Here is a 23,414-nt window from a genome sequence, read left to right as displayed (position 1 = left end):
AGGTAGCACAAGTGCACATCTCTAAGTGCCTTTAACGGCCTCCATTTGTTCGAGACAGCCTTCAAACCTGTGATGGCAAGTCTTAATAAGCCTGCATTTTAAAAATAGGAAGCGCATTTATGGTGTAGGAAGGGAAGGCGAGAGCTTTGCAGGGGCATAATCATAGCAGGAGCTTCGGTTAATCATTTACAGCAACACTTAATAAGCAGAAAAACACAATACAGAATAAGAATGATAATAAAGAATAAGATCAAGCCTTGAACTAATGAGGTTCCCAAAGAGCCCAGCCATCCAGTAGGCCAGCTCCATAAGCAGGAGGATGGAAGCTGCTTAAGCTTTTCTATCTCCCTTTGGATGTGATCAGCCAGATTAGTGATATCTTCGGAGTTATCCGGAATGTAGGTGCAACACTCAGCCCCTATTAGGGCACAAGTGATGTGTTGGGTGCTTTGGATCTGTGGAACACATACAGGCCACCAACACTTAAAATAGAACAACACTATTTTATTAAGCTAGAAACTGTTGAACATACTTTCACTGTGGATTAACACGATGTTAGATTAAACTAAAGACCTATGCCTATCCTAACAAAGTCTATGCACTCAGCACATGGTGAAGATCTGTGCTGTTAGCTGTAAGCTCTGTCCTTCTGAGAGGCTGCATCCCGAATGAGCGGGAAAACTGATGCCCTCTGTCTTTATAGTGAGTGTACTCTAACTGGTGATTGGCTGCGGTGTTGTGTGTGTTGATTGGTCTTGCTGTGTGTCCATCAGTGTGTGTGTCTGCACCATGATATACTGGTGTATGTTATGACAACAAGTACCCCCTTTCTCAGCAAGGATAAAATGTAGGGCCATGCGGTTTTGAAGGGCAACCATATGAACGGCAACCATATCATCATTTATTTTAATAAGGCCTTCCGATGTGTCATTGGCCACCTCTTCAAGCACGGAGGCCATGTTAATAGACTCCCTTGCCGGTTTGACTCTCCCGTACCAAGGGACCAGGGTGGAGAAGAATCTCTCCGTCTCGGTCTCTCCTTAACCTCCACCAACGAGCCAGCACTGGAAGGGAGGTAAAATGACGGATATCGAGTATTATATACTCCAAATAACAAGATCCTGTGCAAGAACATGGCAGCCAGGGATAGACCCTGTGACCATAGCTGAACTAAGCACCATTGCAGGAGGTGAATCGGGCTACCACTTCCGGATACCAGCACTCGGAGAAGGTCTGCCCACTCGTAAGGTTGTTAAAACCTGTTAGGTTGGAAGAGTCAGCGTTATCAGACATTAAAATAGTGGAAGCAGTTACTGCGCCTCACATCGTGGCCCCCTCTTTGATTTTTAATGAGTCACATGAACCCCAACGGTCTCCCCATGCCTGACATGTTAGTGAGGGCCAAGGACTTCTGTGCAAAGCTTGGCTGGTCAAAGGGATGCAAACACTTAAAATGCAAGTAGCGGATATAACAAAAAGGTTGAACATATTGGTCAATATATCTTTTTAGCAGACAGGAGTTTTAATCCCAGCATGCTTCTTTTATGTGAGAGGCATGTATCCAGGCCTTCTTTCCTTGCAGCTTGACAGCTACTTGGATGGTCAATAGCACCTGAAGAGGTCCTTCCCACTTAGCTCCCACCGGTTCTTTTTGTTTTTCTTCACATTGACCCAAGTTCCGGGGACAATGTCGTGTCCTCCTTCTGGTGGGTCACCCCAAGCTGCCGATTACTGTGGGGAAGCAGAACTGACAGCAATTGTTAGGTTCTGACAATATTCTAGTAAAGCGTCACTCACCAGGTGACAGTCAGCTTTATGAAAATCATTGGTTCCTGGCAGGGCCATAGGCCTGCCAGTAATTATTTCGAATGGGCTCAAACCCATGGTTCTGTATGGTGTCGCCCTAATGCTGCATAGGACTATTGGCAGAGCCTGAGGCCATGGTATTCCTTCTTGGTAATATTTGGCTACATGTTGTTTCAGGGTTTAGTTCATACGTTCCACTTAGAACATAGAACACACAGTGCAGAATGAGGCCATTCGGCCCATCGAGTCTGTACCGACCCACTTAAACCCTCACGTCCACCCTATCCCAGTAACCCAATAACCCCTCCTAACCTTTTTTGGTCACTAAGGGCAATTTATCATGTCCAATTCACCTAACCTGCATGTCTTTGGACTGTGAGAGGAAACCGGAGCACCCGGAGGAAACCCATGCAGACACGAGGAGAACGTACAGACTCCGCACAGACAGTGACCCAGCAGGGAATCGAACCTGGGACCCTGGCGCTGTGAAGCCACAGTGCTAATCACTTGTGCTACCGTGCTGCCCCACTTGATCTGAGGATTGTGGGTGGTGAGGAAAATGTAAGTCCCAAGTAATGTTCAGCAGGCGACAGACCTCCTGACAGACCGCACTAGTAAAATGGTTTCCTTGGTCAGAGCCAATGCAGGCCAGATCTCTCCAACGGGGAATGTAATATTTGCACAGGACCTTAGCGGTGTGGGTGGCCATAGCTCTTCTGGTCAGAACGGCCTCCACCCCTCTGGAGAATCTGTTGATGACAAGGAGGATGTCGGTATGCCCGTGGCACTTTGCGAGAATAATATAGCCAATCTGCTGGGCATGTTTCTTGAACCCTTGACCCCACCATGTTTTCTGGAATCGGGCTGTCATCTGTTGCGGAGCCAGGTGTCCCCATGAGTGAATCTGTTGGGCTAGAAATGGCATCGGCACCTGTGGTGAGAGTGGTTTATTGGTATCCCTCTTTCTCCAGATGCCATCTTCACATAGCTTGATTCTTGCCTTGATCCACATCCATTTTTCTTCCCTGAAAGATTCAACCTACATTGCCTGTAGATCTTGTAGCAGATTACATGTGTCCAGTCTACATATTTGTATCAGTTCGTCCAAGGAAGTACACTGTGAGACAGCTTCCTTAGCTGCCTGGTCAGCTAGGGCGTTTCCTCGGGCCTCTGAGGTATCGTCTTTCGTATCAGCTTTACATTTCAGGATGGACACTTCTCGTGGTAATCATATGGCTTCTAGCAGGTCTCGAACTTCTTTTCCATTTCAGATAGGTGTACCCGCGACAGTGAGAAATCCTCTTTTTCGCCACAACTGTCCAAAGCCGTGGGCAACTCCAAATGCACACCTTGATTCTATATAGATATTAGCCATCTGTTCTTTTGCTATCTGGCATGCCTCTGACAGAGCCCATAACACGGCCTGTTGCAGACAACCACAACCTCGTGTAGGCTTGTGGCTGCCCATCCTGCTTTTCGGATAGTTACCAATAAAGGAGGAGCCGTCCATAAACAGGATCAGGTCTGCGTTGTGCAATGGTTCCTCTGCTGCCAGGCTCAATTCCTCCATTTCTTTCAACGTCTTCGCACAGTCATGCCCTTCTCCTCCCCCCCTTGCTTCTCGGGAAGTGGGAGCATAGATGATGGGTTCACCAGGCTGGCCCGGACAATATGGAGATGGGGGTCTTCCAGAATCCTTTTCAACTGGTCCAGCTGGTTGCAGTTACCTGAGATACTCTATTCATGGATAGCAAGGCGTGGACGGAGTGTGGGCACTTCACCGTCAATTTTTGATCCAATACCGGTCCAGCAGTGGCCATTATTGCCCTGCATGTAGCTTCCATGACACGTAGACAACTTCCCCATCCGAGGGCCACGGTGTCCAGTTTCGCCGAACAATAGCCAATGGGTCTTTGTTGGTCCCCGTGTTCCTGTGGACAAAAAGGGTAAATGGCTTCCCGTTGTCGGGGATTCCTAGAGCCGGTGCCGAACACAAAGCTTCCTTTAGAGAATCAAAGGCATCTTGCTGTTTTCTGGTGAAGGTGATTGCCTCCTTCGAGGCACTTCTCCCTTTCAGGAGATCATTTAATGGTTGGGCGAATTATGTAAAGGAGTCTATCCAATGTCTGTTGAAGTTGGACAGACCCAGAAAGGATCTAAGTTTCTGAATAATGGTAGGTTGTTTGGCATTTCAGATGGTTGTGGTTCTGTCCTGGGTGAGTTCCCTCTTTCGTTGGGAAATTTTCTGCCCCAAGTACACAACTTCTTCTTGGGTGATTTGCGCTTTGTCGATGCTGGCCTGGTGTCCCCTCTGATCGCGGTGGTCCAGCAGGTAATAGAGATCCTGCTCGTATTGTTCTGCTGTTTCAGTGGCCAACAGGATGTCGTGAACGTATTGGATAATCGTGGAATGCATAGGAGGTAGTTCCCACAAATAGTTTTGCGGAGCCAAGTGGAATGCCATACTGCTATTGTGGAAACCCTGTGGAAGTTGGGTCCAGGTATATTGTTGGTGGACGGTGAAGGCAAACTGCGGGCGGACCTTGGGTGCGAGTGGCACTGACCGGAAACCATTGGCAAAGTTTTTAATGGAGAACCATTTATGTTTCGGCGTCAGGGCAGCCAATATTGTGGTGGGGTCCATAACCAATGGAGCCTTTTGATCAATACTCTGGTTAGCCTACCGATAGTCAACAGTAAGCTGCCAGGTCCCGTTCGTTTTCGATACTGGCCACACAGGGCTGTTGGGAGGCGCTGTGTGTCTTAACCAGTACATCTCGCTCCTCCAGTTGTTCAATCACTGGAAAGTTTCCTGCAATGGAGGCAGGACTGATGGGGTAGTGTCTAGTACATGGCAGAGCAGTTCCTGTAAATTTTGCCAGTTCCATTTGCAGTAGCCCACAATCATTCCCATCTTTAGCCCATATCGGATGATCCCGTAACTCCACTTTCTTCAGCCTTTGGATAGACCATGTCACATGACCGTCGTCAAAATGCAACGAGGAATTCAGCTGAGTAAAAAGGTCCATTCCCAGAAGGGCTTGGTACACTGGACCTATCCAGACCAGCGTTATCAATTCATGTGGACCAAGGCAAATGGGTATGGGCTTGGATTTTCTGATCAGCATGTGGACCTAGACCCATGGGCAATTTTAATTTGGGCATCCCACCTTCACGGTTACATATAATCCGTCTCCTTGTTGTTTCACAAATGCCAAAAGGGGCACTGAGAGGGCAAAGGAGGGCTCCCCTAGTTTTTTGTCACATCAAGTAACTCCTTCTGTTTTTGGGGATTCAACTGCTTAAACCTTTACAGGAGGTCATGGTTATAAGAGGGTTGATCTAATCTTCGTGCCAGGTTGATTTCTTTTTTAAAAAAATATATTTTATTCAAATTTTTCAGCCAAACAAAACAATACAAAGGTTTTCCTTTTTACAACAATAAAACAATATAAATAACAGTGGCCGTTTTAACAAATAAATAAATAATATATAAACTAAATGGCAACTGCCATAACAAAAATAATAACTCTCCAAAAATAAAATCAAACAATCCATTATACATAACCTAGTACAAATATCTATACAAAAACACCCCTGAGGACCCCCCCTCCCCCCCCCCACCCCCTGGGTTGCTGCTGTTACCTTCCCATTTCCTTTATCGTTCTGCGAGGTAGTCAATGAACGGTTGCTACCTCCTGGTGAACCCTTGAGCCGAACCCCTTAGTGCGAACTTTATCCGTTCTAGTTTTATAAGCCCTGCCATGTCATTTATCCAGGTCTCCATGCCCGGGGGTTTGGCTTCCTTCCACATAAGCAATATCCTTCGCCGGGCTACTAGGGACGCAAAGGCCAAGACATCAGCCTCTTTCGCCTCCTGAACTCCCGGCTCTTCTGCAACCCCGAATATAGCCAACCCCCAGCCTGGCTCGACCCGGACCCCCACCACCTTCGAAAGCACCTTTGCCATCCCCACCCAGAACCCCTGCAGTGCCGGACATGACCAAAACATGTGGGTGTGGTTTGTTGGGCTTCTCGAGCATCTCCCACACCTATCCTCTACCCCGAAAAATTTACTGAGCCTTGCTCCGGTCATATGCGCCCTGTGTAAAACCTTGAATTGTATCAGGCTTAGCCTAGCGCACGAGGACGACGAGTTTACCCTACGTAGGGCATCAGTCCACAGCCCCTCCTCAATCTCTTCCCCCAGCTCTTCTTCCCATTTCCCCTTCAGCTCATCCACCATGATCTCCCTCTCGTCCCTCATTTCCCTGTATATTTCCGACACCCTACCATCCCCCACCCATGTCCCTGAGATCACTCTATCTTGAATCTCCTGCATCGGGAGCTGCGGGAATTCCCTCACCTGCTGCCTCGCAAAAGCCCTCAGTTGCATATATCGAAATTCATTCCCTTGGAGCAACCCATATTTTTCCGTCAGCGCTCTCAGACTCGCAAACGTCCCGTCTACGAACAGATCTCTCAGTTGCACAACCCCGGCTCTCTGCCATGCTCCAAATCCCCCATCCATTCTCCCCGGGACAAACCTATGGTTATTTCTTATCGGGGACCACACCGAGGCTCCCGTCCTTCCCCGATGTCGTCTCCACTGCCCCCAAATTTTTAGTGTTGCCACCACCACTGGACTTGTGGTGTATTTCTTCGGGGAGAACGGCAACGGCGCTGTCACCATTGCTTGTAGGCTGGTTCCTTTGCAGGACGCCATCTCCAATCTCTTCCACGCCGCTCCCTCCCCTTCTCCCATCCACTTACACACCATTGAGATATTGGCGGCCCAGTAGTATTCACTTAGGCTCGGTAGTGCCAGCCCCCCCCTATCCCTGCTACGCTGCAAGAACCCCCTCCTCACTCTCGGGGTCTTCCCGGCCCACACAAAACTCATGACACTTTTCTCAATTTTCTTGAAAAAAGCCTTCGTGACCATCACCGGAAGGCACTGAAACACAAAAAGGAATCTCGGGAGGACTACCATTTTGACCGCCTGCACCCTACCCACCAGTGACAGGGGCACCATGTCCCATCTCTTAAAATCCTCCTCCATCTGTTCCACCAATCTTGTTAAATTAAGCCTATGTAAGGTTCCCCAACTCCTGGCTATCTGAATCCCTAAGTACCGGAAATCTCTTGTTACCTTCCTCAGCGGTAAGTCATCTATTCCCCTGCTCTGCTCCCCCGGATGCACCACAAACAACTCACTCTTCCCCATATTCAATTTGTACCCCGAAAATTCCCCAAACTCCCTGAATGTCTGCATTATCTCAGGCATCCCCTCCACTGGGTCCGCAACATACAGCAATAAATCATCTGCATACAAAGATACCCGGTTTTCCTCTCCTCCCCTGAATACTCCCCTCCACTTCCTGGAGCCCCTCAGTGCTATGGCCAGGGGCTCAATCGCCAATGCAAACAGTAACGGAGACAGGGGACACCCCTGCCTCGTCCCTCTATGAAGACGGAAGTAGTCAGACCTCTGGCTGTTCGTGACCACGCTCGCCACCGGGGCCCTATACAGCAGCTGTACCCATCCAATAAACCCTTCTCCAAAACCAAATCTCCTCAGCACCTCCCACAGATAATCCCACTCCACTCTGTCGAATGCTTTCTCGTCGTCCATCGCCACCACTATCTCCGCCTCCCCCTCTGGTGGGGGCATCATCATTACCCCTAGCAACTTCCGTATGTTCGTGTTCAGCTGTCTCCCCTTAACGAACCCAGTTTGATCCTCGTGGACCACATCCGGGACACAGTCCTCTATCCTCGTCGCCATCACCTTTGCCAGGAGCTTAGCATCTACATTTAAAAGGGAAATGGGCCTGTAGGACCCACACTGCAGCGGGTCTTTTTCCTTCTTCAAAAGGAGCGATATCGTTGCCTCCGACATAGTCGGGGGCAGCTGCCCCCTTTCCCTGGCCTCATTAAAGGTTCTCGTCAAAAGCGGGGCCAGTAGGTCCATATATTTCCTATAAAATTCCACCGGGAATCCGTCCGGTCCCGGGACCTTCCCCGCCTGCATGCTCCCAATCCCTTTTACCACCTCCTCCATCTCAATCTGTGCTCCCAGTCCCGCCCTCTCCTGCTCCTCCACCTTAGGGAATTCCAGCTGATCCAAGAAACACATCATTCCCTCCTTCCCTTCCGGGGGCTGAGCCTTATATAACCTCTCATAAAATGCCTTGAACACCCCGTTCACTCTCTTCGCTTCCCGTTCCATCTCTCCCTCCTCATCTCTCACCCCACCTATCTCCCTCGCTGCTCCCCTCTTCCTCAATTGGTGGGCCAGTAGCCGACTCGCCTTCTCTCCATACTCATACTGTACACCCTGTGCCCTCCTCCACTGTGCCTCTGCCTTACCCGTGGTCAGCAGATCAAATTCCACATGTAGCCTTTGTCTTTCCCTGTACAGTCCCTCCTCCGGTGCCTCCGCATATTGCCTGTCCACCCTCTAAAGTTCTTTCAACAATCGCTCCCTTTCTTTACCCTCTTGCTTCCCTTTATGTGCCCTTATGGATATCAGTTCCCCTCCAACCACCGCCTTCAACACCTCCTAGACCACTCCCACCTGAACCTCTCCATTGTCATTAAGCTCCAAGTACCTTTCGATGCACCCCCTCACCCTTAAACATACCCCCTCATCCGCCAATAAGCCCATATCCATTCTCCAGAGTGGGTGCTGTTCTTTTTCCTCTCCTACCTCCAGGTCTACCCAATGTGGAGCGTGGTCCGAAATGGCTATGGCCGTATATTCCGTCCCTGTTACCTTCGGAATCAGTGCCCTTCCCAAGACAAAAAAGTCTATCCGTGAGTATACTTTGTGAACATGGGAGAAAAATGAGAACTCCTTACTCCTAGGCCTACTAAATCTCCAGGGGTCTACCCCTCCCATCTGCTCCATGAAGTCCTTGAGTACCCTGGCCGCTGCCGGCCTCCTCCCGGTCCTGGACCTCAACCGGTCCAGCCCTGGATCAAGCACCGTATTGAAGTCTCCCCCCATTACCAACTTTCCCGCCTCCAGGTCCGGGATACGTCCCAACATATGCCTCATAAAATTTGCATCATCCCAGTTTGGGGCGTATACGTTCACCAGAACCACCACCTCCCCTTGCAATCTGCCACTCACCATCACATATCTACCCCCACTATGGTCTTTGCCTCAAACAGTACCCGTTTCCCCACTAAGATAGCCACCCCCCCTGTTCTTCGCATCTCAACCCGAATGAAACACCTGCCCCACCCATCCTTTACGTAGTCTGACCTGGTCTATCAGTTTCAGATGCGTCTCCTGCAACATAACCACATCTGCCTTTAATTTCTTTAGGTGTGCGAGTACCCGTGCCCTTTTAATCGGCCCGTTCAGCCCTCTCACGTTCCACGTGATCAGCCGGGTTGGGGGGCTCTTTACCCCCCCCCCTTGTCGACTAGCCATCCCCTTTTTTAACCCAGCTCCTCACCCGGTTCCCATGTACCCGTATATCCCCCCGACGGCGCACTCCCGCCTCGACCACCCCATCCCATAACAGCTCCCCCTTCTCCTTAGCAGCAGCAACCCAGTTAAATCACCCCCCTCCCCCCCCCTCCGCTAGATCCCCCTCTAGCGTAGTTGCACCCCCCATGTTGCTCCCAGAAGTCAGAGAACTCTGGCTGACCTCGGCTTCCCCCCTTGTCCTCGGCCCCCACTGTGCGAGGCCCCCTCCTTCCTGCGTCCCTGTTCCCGCCATAATTACCATAGCGCGGGAACAAAGCCCGTGTTTCCCACTCGGCCCCGCCCCTAATGGCCGGTGCCCACAGTTCCTCATACTCTCCCCCCCCCCCCCCCCCCCCCCCCAACATGGGGAAGAGAGAAAAGTTACAGGATCACAAAATTAACAAATTGAAAAATCATCCCCCCCCCCTTTCTCGCCCCACATAATCACCCCACCACTTTGTCCCAAAAGCTCTTTCTCTCGCCAGACTATTCCAGCTTCTCGTCCACAATGAATGTCCACGCCTCTTCTGCCGTCTCAAAGTAGTGGTGCTTCCCTTGGTGTGTGACCCACAATTTCGCCGGTTGCAACATTCCAAACTGGATCTTCTTTTTGTGAAGCACCGCCTTAGCCCTCCTTAGCCCTTAAAGCTTGCCCTCCTTCTCGCCACCTCCAATCCTGGTATACGCGGATTACCGCGTTCTCCCACCTACAGCTCCGAGTTTTCTTCGCCCATCTGAGGACCGTCTCTCTGTCCTTGTAGCGGAGAAACCTCATCACTATAGCTCGAGGTATTTCTCCAGCCTTCGGTCTTCGTGCCAGAACTCGATAAGCTCCCTCCACCTCCAAAGGGCCCGTCGGGGCCTCCGATCCCATTAGCGAGTGAAGCATCGTGCTCACATATGTCCCGACGTCCGCCCCTTCTGCGCCTTCGGGAAGACCCAGGACTCTTAAATTCTTCCTCCTCGAATTATTCTCCAGTACTTCCAACCTTTCCACACACCTTTTGTGCTGTGCCTCGTGCGTCTCTGTCTTCACCACCAGGCCCTGTATTTCATCTTCATTTTCAGCAGCCTTTGCCTTCACGACCCGAAGCTCCAGCTCTTGGGTCCTCTGCTCCTCCTTTAGCCCTTCAATCGCCTGTAATATCGGGGCCAACAGCTCCTTCTTCAACTCTTTCTTCAGCTCTTCCACACAGCGCCGCAGGAACTCTTGTTGGTCCGGGCCCCATAACAAACGGCCACCTTCCGACGCCATCTTGCTTTGAGCTTCCCTTCCTTGCCGCTGCTCCAGAGGATCCTCCGCAATACGGCCGCTATCCTCTCCCTTATCCATGCGTGTCCGGGGGGATTCCCTTCTGGTTTATCGCACAGTGTTTTTGGCCGTTAAAATTGCCGTTGGGGCTCCTATTAAGAGCCCAAAAGTCCGTTCCAACGGGAGCTGCCGAAACGTGCAACTTAGCTGGTCATCGCCGCACCCGGAAGTCGCCAGGTTGATTTCTTGACGTCCTTTTCCCCTTTGTTTGGCTCTACACATCTTGGCCCAATGACCCTCCTTTCCACAGTAATGACATTTTCCGATTCGTCTATCTTGACATCTTGTGTTTCATTAGTTTTTATGTTTCCAACCTGCCTGCGTGCTGCGGAGTTTTGCACCCATGTCCCTGTCAAGCTGATTGCATCGGTTACTTAATTCCGCGAAGGTCACTCTTCGCCCTTCCCAATCTTACCTTCAGCGTTTTGGATAATCCTGGCTTTAGCCCCGCGACTTCAAAGGCGGACTTCAAAGGTCCAAAAGTACTGGCATCTATATCCTCGAGTCTGATTTTGTTCACGCCCAAGTGCTCCAGCCAGACGGTTCTGAACCATTCGTCGTATTCTAACATTTTTTATATACCCTTTTGTCCCCGGTATTCGACCCGTCAAAGAGTTTCTGGAGTTCATGTGCCCGTTACACCCATCTCCAAACTTGGGCAGCAGTTTGATGTTCCATACCTATGTCAACTTTATCCCACTATGGGACTTACAGTTTTAACTATGGATTCTGATCAATTGTCTACTCTTTGTTCTCCATTTACTACTGTTTCTATTAAACAGCTCAAAGAACAGAGATGGATAAATTCTTATGGTATGAATGAACAGCAATGAGACTTGAGCATACAAGATCTTGTGAAATGTTCTCAAATCATATATCAATCAATGCCTTTGGTTAACAAAAATCTATCCAGCTGTTTTAAAATTAACAATAACTCTCGCATCAATTGCTGTTTGCCGAAAAGAGAACCAAACTTCTACCACCCTTCATGTGAAGAAGTGTTTCCTAATTTCACTCCTCAAAGGTTTTGGCTCTGCCCCCTAGTCCTCGATTAATGACTGGAAATAGTTTCTCCCAATCTATCCTATCTATTTCTCTTGTTATGTTGAAAACTTTGATTAAATCACTACATAAATTCTAGAAATCACAACCCTAATTTGTGTAATCTCTCCTTGTAGCTTAACCCTTGGAGACCCGGTGCCATTCTAGCAAATCTATGCTTTGCTCCATCCAAAGATGTGGAGCCTAAAACTGCTCAGTTCTCCAGGTGTGGCCTAACCAGGATATTGAATAGCTGAAGCATGACCTTTATCCCTTGCATTCAATTATTCAAGATATAAAGGCTAGAATTCCATTAGCTTTTTTGATAATTTTTTGGATTTGTCCATGACATTTTAATAATCTGCATAGGTGGACACCAAGTATCTTTGGACCTCTGCTGTTTCTAGTTTTGTACTATTTCAACCCGTCCCGAGTTGGATTGGGCGCACAGGTCGTTGAGGCAGAAGCCCCGTGCTGGTGAGCCACCACGTGTGATTATTTAAAAGATCATTGGGACTCCAGATGAGGGGACCACGTTGTGAGGATCTATCAGGATATTGGAGCACAGATATCCTCAGATTCTGTCCCACTCATTCAAATCTACCACCATCAGTGCTTTCCTCAAAACAAACTCTGGATCCCTTCATCCAGCACGTTAGCACAGTGGTTAGCACTACTGCTTCACAGCACCAGGGTCCCAGGTTGGATTCTCCGCTGGGTCACTGTCTGTGCGGAGTCTGCACGTTCTCCCCGTGTTTGCATGGGTTTCCTCCGGGTGCTCCGGTTTCCTCCCACAAGTCCCGAAAGGCGTGCTGTTAGGTAATTTGGACATTCTGAATTCTCCCTCCGTGTACCCGAACAGGCGCCGGAGTGTGGTGACTACGGGCTTTTCAAAGTAACTTCATTGCAGTGTTAATGTAAGCCTACTTGTGACAATAAAGATTATTATTAAACTGCCTTCCACCTGTAACTTTCCTTTCTGCACCCAAGTCTTTCAGCGTGATGTTATCTCCCAAATCCATGCGCATCTTTCCCAGCACTCCCTCCAAACAGATTGCGAACCTGAAACAACTCTTATGAAATTCACAAATTACATCTCATCTGTTGCGACAAAGGTCAACTATGCCTCCTCGTTTTTGACCTGTCTGCAGCTTATGTCATGATTGATCACACCGTACTTCTCCAATATCTCTACTGTTGTCCATCTGACTAGGACTGCATTTTCCTGGTTCCATTCTTACCTGTTTAATTGTAGCCAGAGAACCACCAGCAACAGTTCACGCTGTTACCTCTAGTGGTCCCCAAGGATCTATCCTTGACCCTCTCCTATTTCCCATCTGTATGCTGCCTCTTGGCAACAACATCCTAAAACACAATGCCACTTTCCATATGTTTGTAGACCACACCCAACGGTACCTCAACACCACCTCTCTCAACCATTGTCTCTAAATTGTCAGCGTTGGTCCAGCATCCAGTACTAAATGAGCAACATTTTCCCCAAATTAAATATTGGATCTGTCCTGATCGCAAATGGTCTGAGACTGAGCCATACTATAAACTTGGCAACTTTGGTGTCATTTTTCAACTTGACATGAATTTATGGGTACAAATCCATGACATCATGGCCCCCACCCAAATTCAGCTGTTGATGAAACCCTCATCCATACCTTTGTTACCTCAAGAATCAACTATTCCAACACACCCCAGGCCAGCCTCCCAAGTTCTACCCTCTGTAAACTTGTGGCCATTCGAAACTCTGCCACCCATGTCATAATTTGCACCGACTCATGTCCACCCATTCTTCTTCTTGCCTGCTGATCTACACTGGTTCCCAATTATGCAATGTTTCTAACTTAAGGTTTTCATCTTTATTTTCAAATCCTTCTATAGTTCACTCCTCTCTATCTTTTCCCAACCCGCTGAGATATCTGTACTCTTCCAATTCTGGCCTCTTGAGCTTTGATTATTGTCCCATCATTGGTAGCTGTGCCTTCAGCTCTCAGGGTCCCAAGCTCTGGAATTCCCTCTACAAAGTTCTTGAACTATCTCTCCGCTTTAAGAAGTTCCTTAAAACTACCTTGCTTACCATGCTTTTGGTCATATAATATCCCCTTACATGGCCTGGTGTCATTTTTTTTTGATGCCCCTGTGAAGTGCTGTGGGATAATTGGTTATGTTAAAGATATTGTATAAACACAAGCTGCTGTACTGAAGGAATTTAGATGCAATAGTAACAGGATTAAAACGGTTGTGGTTTAGTTGCACCAGTATACAAATGTTTATGATGGGGAGGGAGGAATAAACTTAGAAAAGATGAACCCTTAGTTCAGATGGATTGCACCTGCATGTATTAAAGGATGCTAGGGGAGAGATATCAGAGGCACTACTACATGTATACAAAAAAACTTTAGGATGGTAACAAAGGATTGGCAGATAGCTAATCTTATTCCAATATTTATAAAGGAAGATAGTCCAGGAAACTACACACCAGTTAGCTTAATGTTAATCGTAGAAAAATAATGGAATCTTTACTACACAGTGCAATAGAAAAATATAGAGTAATCAACACAGATTTCAAAAGAAATTCTCAGCGTCGACCAAACTTACTGAGTTCCTTGAAAAAGTAACTGGAACTGGTTAGGTTATAGGAGTCTCAAAGGGTAGAGGAACAAAGGTATCAGACATACAAACCACTAAAAGTACTGACACGGTTAATTAAGCAATAAAGAAAACAAAGGCAGCACTAGGTTTAATTTCCTGTGGGGAGGGGATAGAATTGAAAAGCAGAGAAGTCATGATAAATGTGTGCCAAACCTTAGTTAGACCACTATTGGAGTACTGTACGTTCGGGGAAGGGGGGGGAGGGGGGGGGGGGGGGGGGGGTGGATGAGCAAGAGATAACATGAAGAGTCGGGGAAACTGGCACGTACGGGAGAGAGCCAGTGTACAAAGCTATGTAAATATACTATTTTGCCATGTATATATCTTGCTCCGTGCGATTTCTCGTTTCTTTTTTTTTGTTACGGGGGGGGGGGGAGGGGGGGTTATTGTTTGTAAGGGAGAAAAATTGTGTTAAAAACTTTAATAAATATATTTTTTTTAAAAAAGGAAACTAAAACTAGGGGATATGAATATAAGGTAGGCATTAAAATAGGGTGTGATTTAACGGAAATGAAACAGAGTCCCGTGTCGAGCGTATTTAGCCGGGTAAGTCCCGGCACTGATAGCGCTGAGAACTACCCCGCTATTAAACGGGATTGTGCTTCATTTCTGGGCCTCGGTGAGGAACGCCCACTGCTCAATGGGCGGTATCCAGATCGCAATGCCTCGCGAGATCTCATTAGGCCTCTTGCGAGATTTACCGGCCTCACCGCATTTCAAGTAGGGCATGGCAAGGCCGATGGATCGCGCCCATAATATATACCTTAATTAATTGTATTATAAATAGAACTAAATTAACGCCATTAAATAAATAAATACAAAACTTGAAAGGCAATCCATATGTATAGGTTGTATTATAAGGTTTGTGGACAGCATGGACTGGATTCTTCTGCCCCACCCACTGCAAGATCGCCACAGGCGAGACGCGGACCATGTCAAGATCCATTGACCTCAGGCGGGAATGTCCGGTCGACGGGCAGGTGCGGCTGGCGAATCCCGCCCCAAGTGTCTCAGATTGCCGCATCTGCAATAAATCTCTTGTTTTCAGGAAAATATAGATATAGGAAGGGAAGAGTGACAGCAAGTCAACAGTGGGATTCAAGGGGAGTGTGATGAATGTAGGAAATTGTTATATATTTGTTGTAGTAATGTTATTAAAAATCCTGGGTTCAAATACATACAGGCAGTATGTGTGCTAAAGCTGTGATTAAGATGTCGAAAAGATGAAATAATAATTGATTTTAACCATTTACTTGTTTATAGCGAGGTGGCTAATGGAATATTGTTTATATTTTTGGATAGGGTGTGGATAATTTATGAGGGATTGTGTTTAGTTCTAGCTAAGCAGGTTATGGGACATCTTCATCGGATGAGGCAGAAGAGTGCTTTATCCTTGGGATACAGATGATGCAATTAATGGGAGAAGCCAGGTCTGTCTATAGTTTTACAGTCTGCTTACAGTCTGATTTTAAGTTGAACAGCAGTTTGCCATAGGAGTTTAGTCTGACAATACAGAAGGTTTTTAAGTTTGTTCCTGAAAGGGTCTCTCTCTCCAAAGGTCTGCACAGTTGAGCAAGTAACCCTGATTGTTAACTTTATTTATAAGTGGCATTTGAACTGTTTTGGGTTGCTTTATTGGAAAATATAGTGGCAGGTATAGATAGTGAGTTAAAGTTGGTTTTCCTTTTATTTAAGAATTGTTTTAGCTGTTAATTGGAAAGCTATTACTGTGTTGCTAATGACTGATTCTGTGTTAAAATAAAAGCTACTTGTTGGTCAGTGTTTTCATCCTGTGATTTAGTAGTCTTCCCTCACAGTCTTACAAATTTCAAACTGTTGGGATTCTCTTTTGGGAGTTTTAACAGGAGATAGTGAAGGGATTTGGTAAACACTGGTTCTAATCAGTAGGTACAATGTACTTGCTACCTGTGAGAATAAGGAAGCAGGCAGTAGATGCACCCAGTATGTTAACCAAGGCACCACGGTGCAAGAGGCTGCCCAGACAGGGGTGCGGGAAAGAGCAAGAAAGAAAGCTTGTAGTCAGAGGGGATTGGAAAATTAGGGGGACAGACAGCATCCTCTGCAGTCATGACTGAGAATCCAGTTGCTTACTGGATGCAAATCTCATATGAAGCATATCTCAGATCAACTGGAAGAACTTGGAAAGTGAGGGGGAGGATCCAGGTTGTGACCAATAATTGAGGAAATGAAAGGCAAGAGATCCTACCAAGGAACCATAAATAATTAGGAACCAAATTTCAAAACAGGACCTCAAGATTACGACCCAAACAATGCACTAGCTCAGATAGGGATTGATATGTGAAGGAGAATGTGTGGTTGAAAGACTGGTGTGGGATTTCATTTCATGGGACACTGGCACCAGTACTTGGGCATGGTGCACTTCTGGGACAGGCTCCACCGGCACCGGAATAGAATTAGTGTTCTTGCAGAAAGACGAAACAGGGAAGTTGACTGTAAACTAGTAAGACGGGATAGGTATCATCTAAACTGAAAATGTAATAAATAGTGAGCACAAATTTCAAAAGTAAGTGTAATGCTTGACCAATCTTATTGAAATTCTTGAAGAACAGAAAAAAGGACAAGGGTATTGCAACTGATGTAATATATTTAGGCCTTCCATAGAGTACTGCATAGTAAACACATAACCAAGGTCGTAATACGTTCGGTCAGGGAATAAATAACGGAATAGTCCAAAAATGTGTATGTTAGGTGTACTGGCCATGCTAAATTGCCCCTTAATGTTCAGGGATATGCAGGTTAGATACAGGGATAGAGCAGGGTGAACGGGGGAGTGGATCTGGGTAGCGTGCTCTTTCGGAGGGTTGGTGCCGACTCGATGGGTCGAATGGCCTCCTTCTGCATTGTAGGGATTCTATGAACTGAATACATAGCAAGATAGCCATGAAACAGAAAAGATAAGAGTAATGTTAAAGGTAGTTACTCAGACTGGAAAAAGAGGCAGTGGTGTTCCACAAAGATCCATGCTATTCCCAATTTAAATAATTTGGATTCAGGAATAGATCGTAATTTCAAAATTTGTGGATGATACCAAATTTAAGGAATAGTTAATAATGAGGAGGGATGTGACAAAATTCAGGAAATCCTTCTTAAAAGGGGCTCTTGTGGAGCTTTAACACTGATATGAAGCAGTTGGGCCAAATGGCCTGCTTGTACTGTCGATTCCAGGATTTATTTATACCTAAATCAGGACTGTGACAGGCTTTGTATAGTCAGGTTTTGTTTATATCACTGATGGTATCCTTACTATGAGCTTGTTGGCGGCTTCCTTGATTTTCTCCACCTTGGCCTCAGAAAGACCCTTGATGTTGCAGAGTGCCTTTCGTGTTGTCATCTGAATTCCCTTCACTGTGCAGATTCCAACAGTTTTCATTTTCTTAATATCGGCCACATTCTGTAATAAAGGCACCATCAGGTTTCTGAATCATTACCTAAGAGAACAGAACATTATTTTGTTCAAAGGACATATACAAGCTAAGGTCGCATGAGGTTAAATCCAAAGGTCAGGACTCCAAACCAACAGAACAATGTTCGTGAACAGCCCAAATTCTCAATGCTTGGCAATTTGTGCGTGGTTATTTTCTGTGACCCTCTCAGGATTATCCCTCCTTACCCTCCATTTAGGTTTTGATATGACCAACCACACCATCATCTTCCAACATCCTGTCTCCAGAGTACAATTTATTGGGACTGTCTTCATTTTACTCCTCTCTTGCCAAAGGCATTCTGGAAATGGCCTTTTCTTGACCGGGTATTATCATCTCAAGAGTTCTACAGGATCCACGCTTTGTTTCTTCTTCTCATCTAATATTCCTATGCATCACCATCGGCAGACACAGGGTCAGATTCCATCCAGCACTACCTCACCACAACATATTTCAACCCTTTCACTATCTCTGTTCTTTTAGACTTGATAATATTCATTCATGGATAGGCTGCAACTTCCTCCAGCTAATAGAAAGATAAGACCAAGATCTTCTTGGAAATCGGCAAAGGCCGATGGTGGGTGAGAAAACCGGCATTGAAGCTGCATAGTAAACCAGCAACAGTATCTTTCTCCACCATATGGTTTCGGACGCTGAAGAAAAACCTTAAAGGTGTGGTCCCATGATGTATCGCTGGCAGGATGGCTTCTCATTTACCCACCCTGCCAGCAACTTAAGACACTTGAGGATCAGGCTGGCATTTTTAAAGGCCGCCCCAGCACAAAACAGTTCATCCCCAGGTCATCACTGCAGCGTTCATCAGGATTGTGTCCTAGGTGCACCCATCTTCAGCTGCTTCAACAATGACCTTCCCTCCATCATAAGGTCAGGAGTGGGGATGTTCATTAACTGTGACTCAATGAAGAGCCTAAGTCACTAACTAGAGAAAAAGGCAGGTACACCCAGGATTCAAACTCACATGGTCTCAGGTTACTCTACTTACAATGCCGTGTTTCTGCAAGAGGTCAATGTCCTGGAAGAAGGACTCCTAAAGGAAAAAAACCAGAATCACCGAGAGTTTAAAATTTACACCAAACCAAACTTAGCTGCTATTATAATCAATTATGGGATAAAATTCTGATGTGCAAGGATTAAGGCTCTTCGTACTGTTATATTGCCTTCTGGAGATTATAGTTTTAGTACCCAAATATTCACCTGAAAGTAACATCTTCATTGAATTGTGGCAAGTACTAACCTGTGTATCCACACAGCTTCTGCTCCTGTACTAAAATTAAACTCTTACAATTTTATTTTCCTATCCTTATTCCCATACTGTATTACTTTACATTTCTCTACATTGAAAAGCACCTGCTACTATCTATCCATCCTGCCACTCATGTCCTCTTAGTCTATCACAATCTTTGACACAATTAATCTTAAGCACCATTTTGTTTCACCATCAAATTTCAATATTGTTTTTTCAATCCTCAAGCTTGACTTATTTGCGCATATTTTAAATAAGCATAGGCCCAGCCCAAATCCCTGTGCAATTAAGGGTGAGGCCGTGGTATTGTCACTTGACTAGTAGTCCAGAGACCCAAGGTAAGGGGCAGCACGGTAGCATTGTGGATAGCACAATTGCTTCACAGCTCCAGGGTCTCAGGTTCGATTCCGGCTTGGGTCACTGTCTGTGTGGAGTCTGCACATCCTCCCCGTGTGTGCGTGGGTTTCCTCTGGGTGCTCCGGTTTCCTCCCACAGTCCAAAGATGTGCAGGTTAGGTGGATTGGCCATGATAAATTGCCCTTAGTGTCCAAAATTGCCCTTAGTGTTGGGTGGGGTTATTGGGTTATGGGGATAGGGTGGAGATGTGGACCTTGGGTAGGGTGCTCTTTACAGGAGCCGGTGCAGACTCGGTGGGCCGGGTGGCCTCCTTCTACACTGTAAATTCTATGATTCTAAGGCTCTGGGGACCCTTGTTCGAATCCCACCACAGCAGATGGTGAAATTTGAAAACTCAATTAAATATCTGGACTTAAAAAGTCTCAGGACGCCCATCATCAATGGCCATAAAACCCCATCTGTTTCACTAATGTCCTTTAGGGAAGGAAATCTGCCATCCTTACCTAGTCTGACCTACATGTGACAGTAATGTGGTTCACTCTTAAATGTACCCTGAAATGGTCTAGTAAGCCACTCAGTTGTATTCAAACACTACAGATGAAACAAAAAGGAACAAAACCTGATGGATCATCCGGCATCGACCTAAGCACAGGAAACACCAACGACAAACCCAGCTAACAGTGGTGGAGAGGAAGTTGCCCTGGGAATTCCAAACATTGACTCTGGACCCCATGAAGTTTCAGGTCAAACATGGGCAAGGAAACCTCCTGCTGATTACCACGTATCATTTCCTCCTCAACTGATGAATCAGTACTCCACCATGTTGCACACCACTTGGAGGAAGCACTGAGGGTGACAAGGGTGCAGAATGTACTCTGGATGGAGGACTTCAATGTCCATCACCAAGGGTGGCTCGGTAGTACCACCAATGACTGAGCTGGCTGAGTCCTAAAGGACATAGCTGCTGCTAGACTGGGACTGCTGCAGATGGTGATGGAACCAAAAAGAAGAAAAAATATACTTGAACTCATTCTCTGCCTACCACAGATGCATCTGTCCATTACAGTATCGGGAGGAGTGACCACTGCACAGTACTTGTAGAGATGAAGTGTTCACGTCTTCACGTTGAGCATTCCCTCCATTATGTTGTGTGGCACTTCAATTGTGCTAAATGGGGTTTGACTTCAAGCAGATCTTGCAGCTCAAAAGTGAGCATCCATGAGGCACAGTGGGCTATCAATAGCAGCAGAATTGTACTCAATCATAATCTGTAACCTCATGGCCTGACATAGCCCCCATTCTACTATTAACAACAAGCCAGGGTTATCAATTCTGGTACAATGAAAAGTGCAGGAGACTGGGACGATTTGGATTTGGGCAGGGCTTTATTGACTGGATTCAGTTGCTGTACCAGGCACCGGTGGCGAGTGTGCGGATGAACCGGGTGAGTTCAGACTACTTTAGACTGCATCGGGGGACAAGGCAAGGATGTCCCCTCGCCCCACTGTTGTTTGCCTTGGCTATAGAGCCATTGGCAATGGCGCTGAGAGCGTCAAAGGACTGGAAAGGGCTAGTCCGGTGGGTTGGGGGGGGAGGGGGTGGAACACAGGGTCTCGTTACATGCAGAAGACCTACTCATATACTTCTGACCCGTTAGGGTGGAAGGAGGACATTTTGCGGATCTTAGGGGAATTTGGCTGGTTTTCGGGGTGATGCGACCATCAATTCACACGAGACGATTAGTAGAAGTGAACAGTGGTTTTAATAAGCTAGATCTGTGCCTGCCTGCGACAGCTCTGTACTGAGTGCCGCCTACAGGCTGCAGGTTTATATACCACCCCTGAGAGGGCGGAGCCACAGGCGGAGCCCACAGGGGCATCAACATAGTACAGTACAATACAGTGGTGAATTGCAGTAGCAATGCGTTCACCACATTCACCCCATGTTAAAAATTGAAGTCCGGCGGGGGTGAAGTGAGCTCACATATCGAGTCTGTCCGGAGCCATAATCGTTCTCTGTGATCGCCTCAGCTCCGGCTTCGCTGCGGGCACGGGTGTTAAGACTCGTTGACTCCAGGAGCGTGTCGTCAGGAGCTTCATCACGGTGTGTCGGCGATGGGGGAAGGAGGGGTGTAGGCCATGTAGGGGCGGGGTTCAGGATCCCCAGGGGGGCAGCTGGTAGCCCGCCGTGAGGGATTCGGTTGGTGGTGATAGGCAATGTAGGGGGGGAGGGGGAACCTGCGGGTGCCAGATCCCGGAGGGAGACTGTATCCTGTCGACCGTTGCGGTGCGCCATGTAGGCACACTGAGGGTTGGCATGTAGCAACTGGACCCTCTCAACCAGGGGGTCGGGCTTATGACTCCTCACGTGCTTCCGGAGGAGGGCAGGCCCCGGCGTTGTCAGCCAGGCGGAAGCGAGACCCCGGAGATGGATTTTCTGGGGAAGACAAATAGACGGTCGTGACGGGTCGCGTTCGTGGCTGTGCAGAGGAGCGCTCGAATGGAGTGGAGCGCGTCGGGGAGGACCTCCTGCCAGCGGGAAACCGGGAGACTTCTAGACCGTAGGGCCAGAAGGACGGCCTTCCAAACCGTTGCGTTCTGTCTCTCCAGCTGTCCGTTTCCCCGGAGGTTGTAGCTGGTAGTCCTGCTCGAGGCATTGCCCTTACCGAGCAGGTACTGACGCAGCTCATCGGTCATAGAAGAGGAGCCCCGGTCACGGTGGACGTAAGTGGGGGAACCGAACAGGGTGAAGAAGGCACAGGGGCCTTAATGACAGTGGCTGCGGTCACGTCGGAATATGGGACGGCGAAAGGGAACCGGGAGTACTCGTCAATGATGTTGAGAAAGTACATGTTGCAGTCAGTGGAGGGAAGGGGCCCTTTGAAATCGACGCTGAGGCGCTCAACGAGGCGGGAGGCCTTCACCAGATGGGCCTTGTCTGGCTGATAAAAGTGCGGCTTGCACTCCGCGCAGACTTGGCAGTCCCTGGTCATGGCCCTGATCTCCTCGGTGGAGTAGGGCAGGTTGCGGGCCTTCATGAAGTGGAGAAGCCGGGTGACCCCCGGGTGACAGAGGTCATTGTGGATGGCCCGAAGTCGGTCATCTTGCACACTGGCGCATGTGGGCATCTGGGGGCTCAATGAGCTTCCCAGGACGATACACGATATCGTAATTATAGGTGGAGAGTTCGATTCTCCATCTCAAGATCTTATCATTCTTGATCTTGCCCCGCTGTGTGTTGTTGATCATAAAAGCTACTGACCATTGGTCGGTGACGAGGATGAACCTCCTACCGGCCAGGTAGTGCCTCCAATGTCGCACAGCTTCCACAATGGCTTGAGCTTCTTTTTCGACAGAGGAGTGTCGAATCTCGGCGGCGTTGAGGGTACGGGAAAAGGCCACGGGCCTGCCTGCCTGGTTAAGGGTAGCGGCTAGGGCGGCGTCTTGACGCATCGCTCTCCACCTGGAAGGGGATGGACTTGTCCACCGCGTGCATTGCGGCCTTGGTAACGTCTGCCTTGATGCGGCTGAAGGCCAGGTGGGCCTCAGTCGTCAGGGGAAAGATGGTGGCTTTGATAGGTGGGCAGGCTTTGTCCGCATAGTTGGGGACCCACTGGGCATAATATGAGAAGACCCCCAGGCATCTCTTCAGGGCTTGGGGCAGTGGGGAAGGCGGAGTTGCAGGAGGGGGCGCATGCGGTCAGGGTCGGGCCCTAGGACTTCGTTTTCCACGACATAGCCGAGGATGGCTAGTCGGGTTGTGCGGAAAACGCATTTCTCCTTGTTGTAGGTGAGATTAAGGGATTGGGCGGTTTGGAGGAACTGCTGAAGGGTAGCGTCATGGTCGCAGATGGTGACATTATCCAAGTATGGGAACATGGCCCGCAGCCCGTGCTGGTCAACCATTCGGTCCATCGTTTTTTGGAAGACCGAGACCCCATTGGTGACGCCGAAGAGGACCCTGAGGTAGTGGAAGAGGCGGCCGTCTGCCTCAAAGGCAGTGTAGTGGGGGTCTTCCGGGCGGATC

The 23,414-nt window shown here is 48.0% G+C and overlaps 1 protein-coding gene across 1 annotated transcript in view; it reads right to left on the bottom strand.

Moving 5' to 3' along the window:
- The window catches only part of dmc1 (DNA meiotic recombinase 1), a 179,493-nt gene that overhangs the window by 106,357 nt on the left and 49,722 nt on the right, over positions 1-23,414 (bottom strand). Inside the window, exons 2-3 of the mRNA XM_072492545.1 lie at positions 18,771-18,815; positions 17,590-17,736 (exon numbers count right to left, since the gene is read on the bottom strand). Coding sequence (XP_072348646.1) covers positions 17,590-17,736; positions 18,771-18,815 — 192 coding nt within the window. The remainder of the gene's footprint in view (positions 1-17,589; positions 17,737-18,770; positions 18,816-23,414) is intronic.

Source organism: Scyliorhinus torazame, chromosome 29, assembly GCF_047496885.1.
Source record: "Scyliorhinus torazame isolate Kashiwa2021f chromosome 29, sScyTor2.1, whole genome shotgun sequence".
Taxonomy (NCBI): Eukaryota; Metazoa; Chordata; class Chondrichthyes; order Carcharhiniformes; family Scyliorhinidae; genus Scyliorhinus; species Scyliorhinus torazame.
Note: the sequence above shows the minus strand (reverse complement) of the source record. Positions and strands in the feature narration are given on the sequence as shown.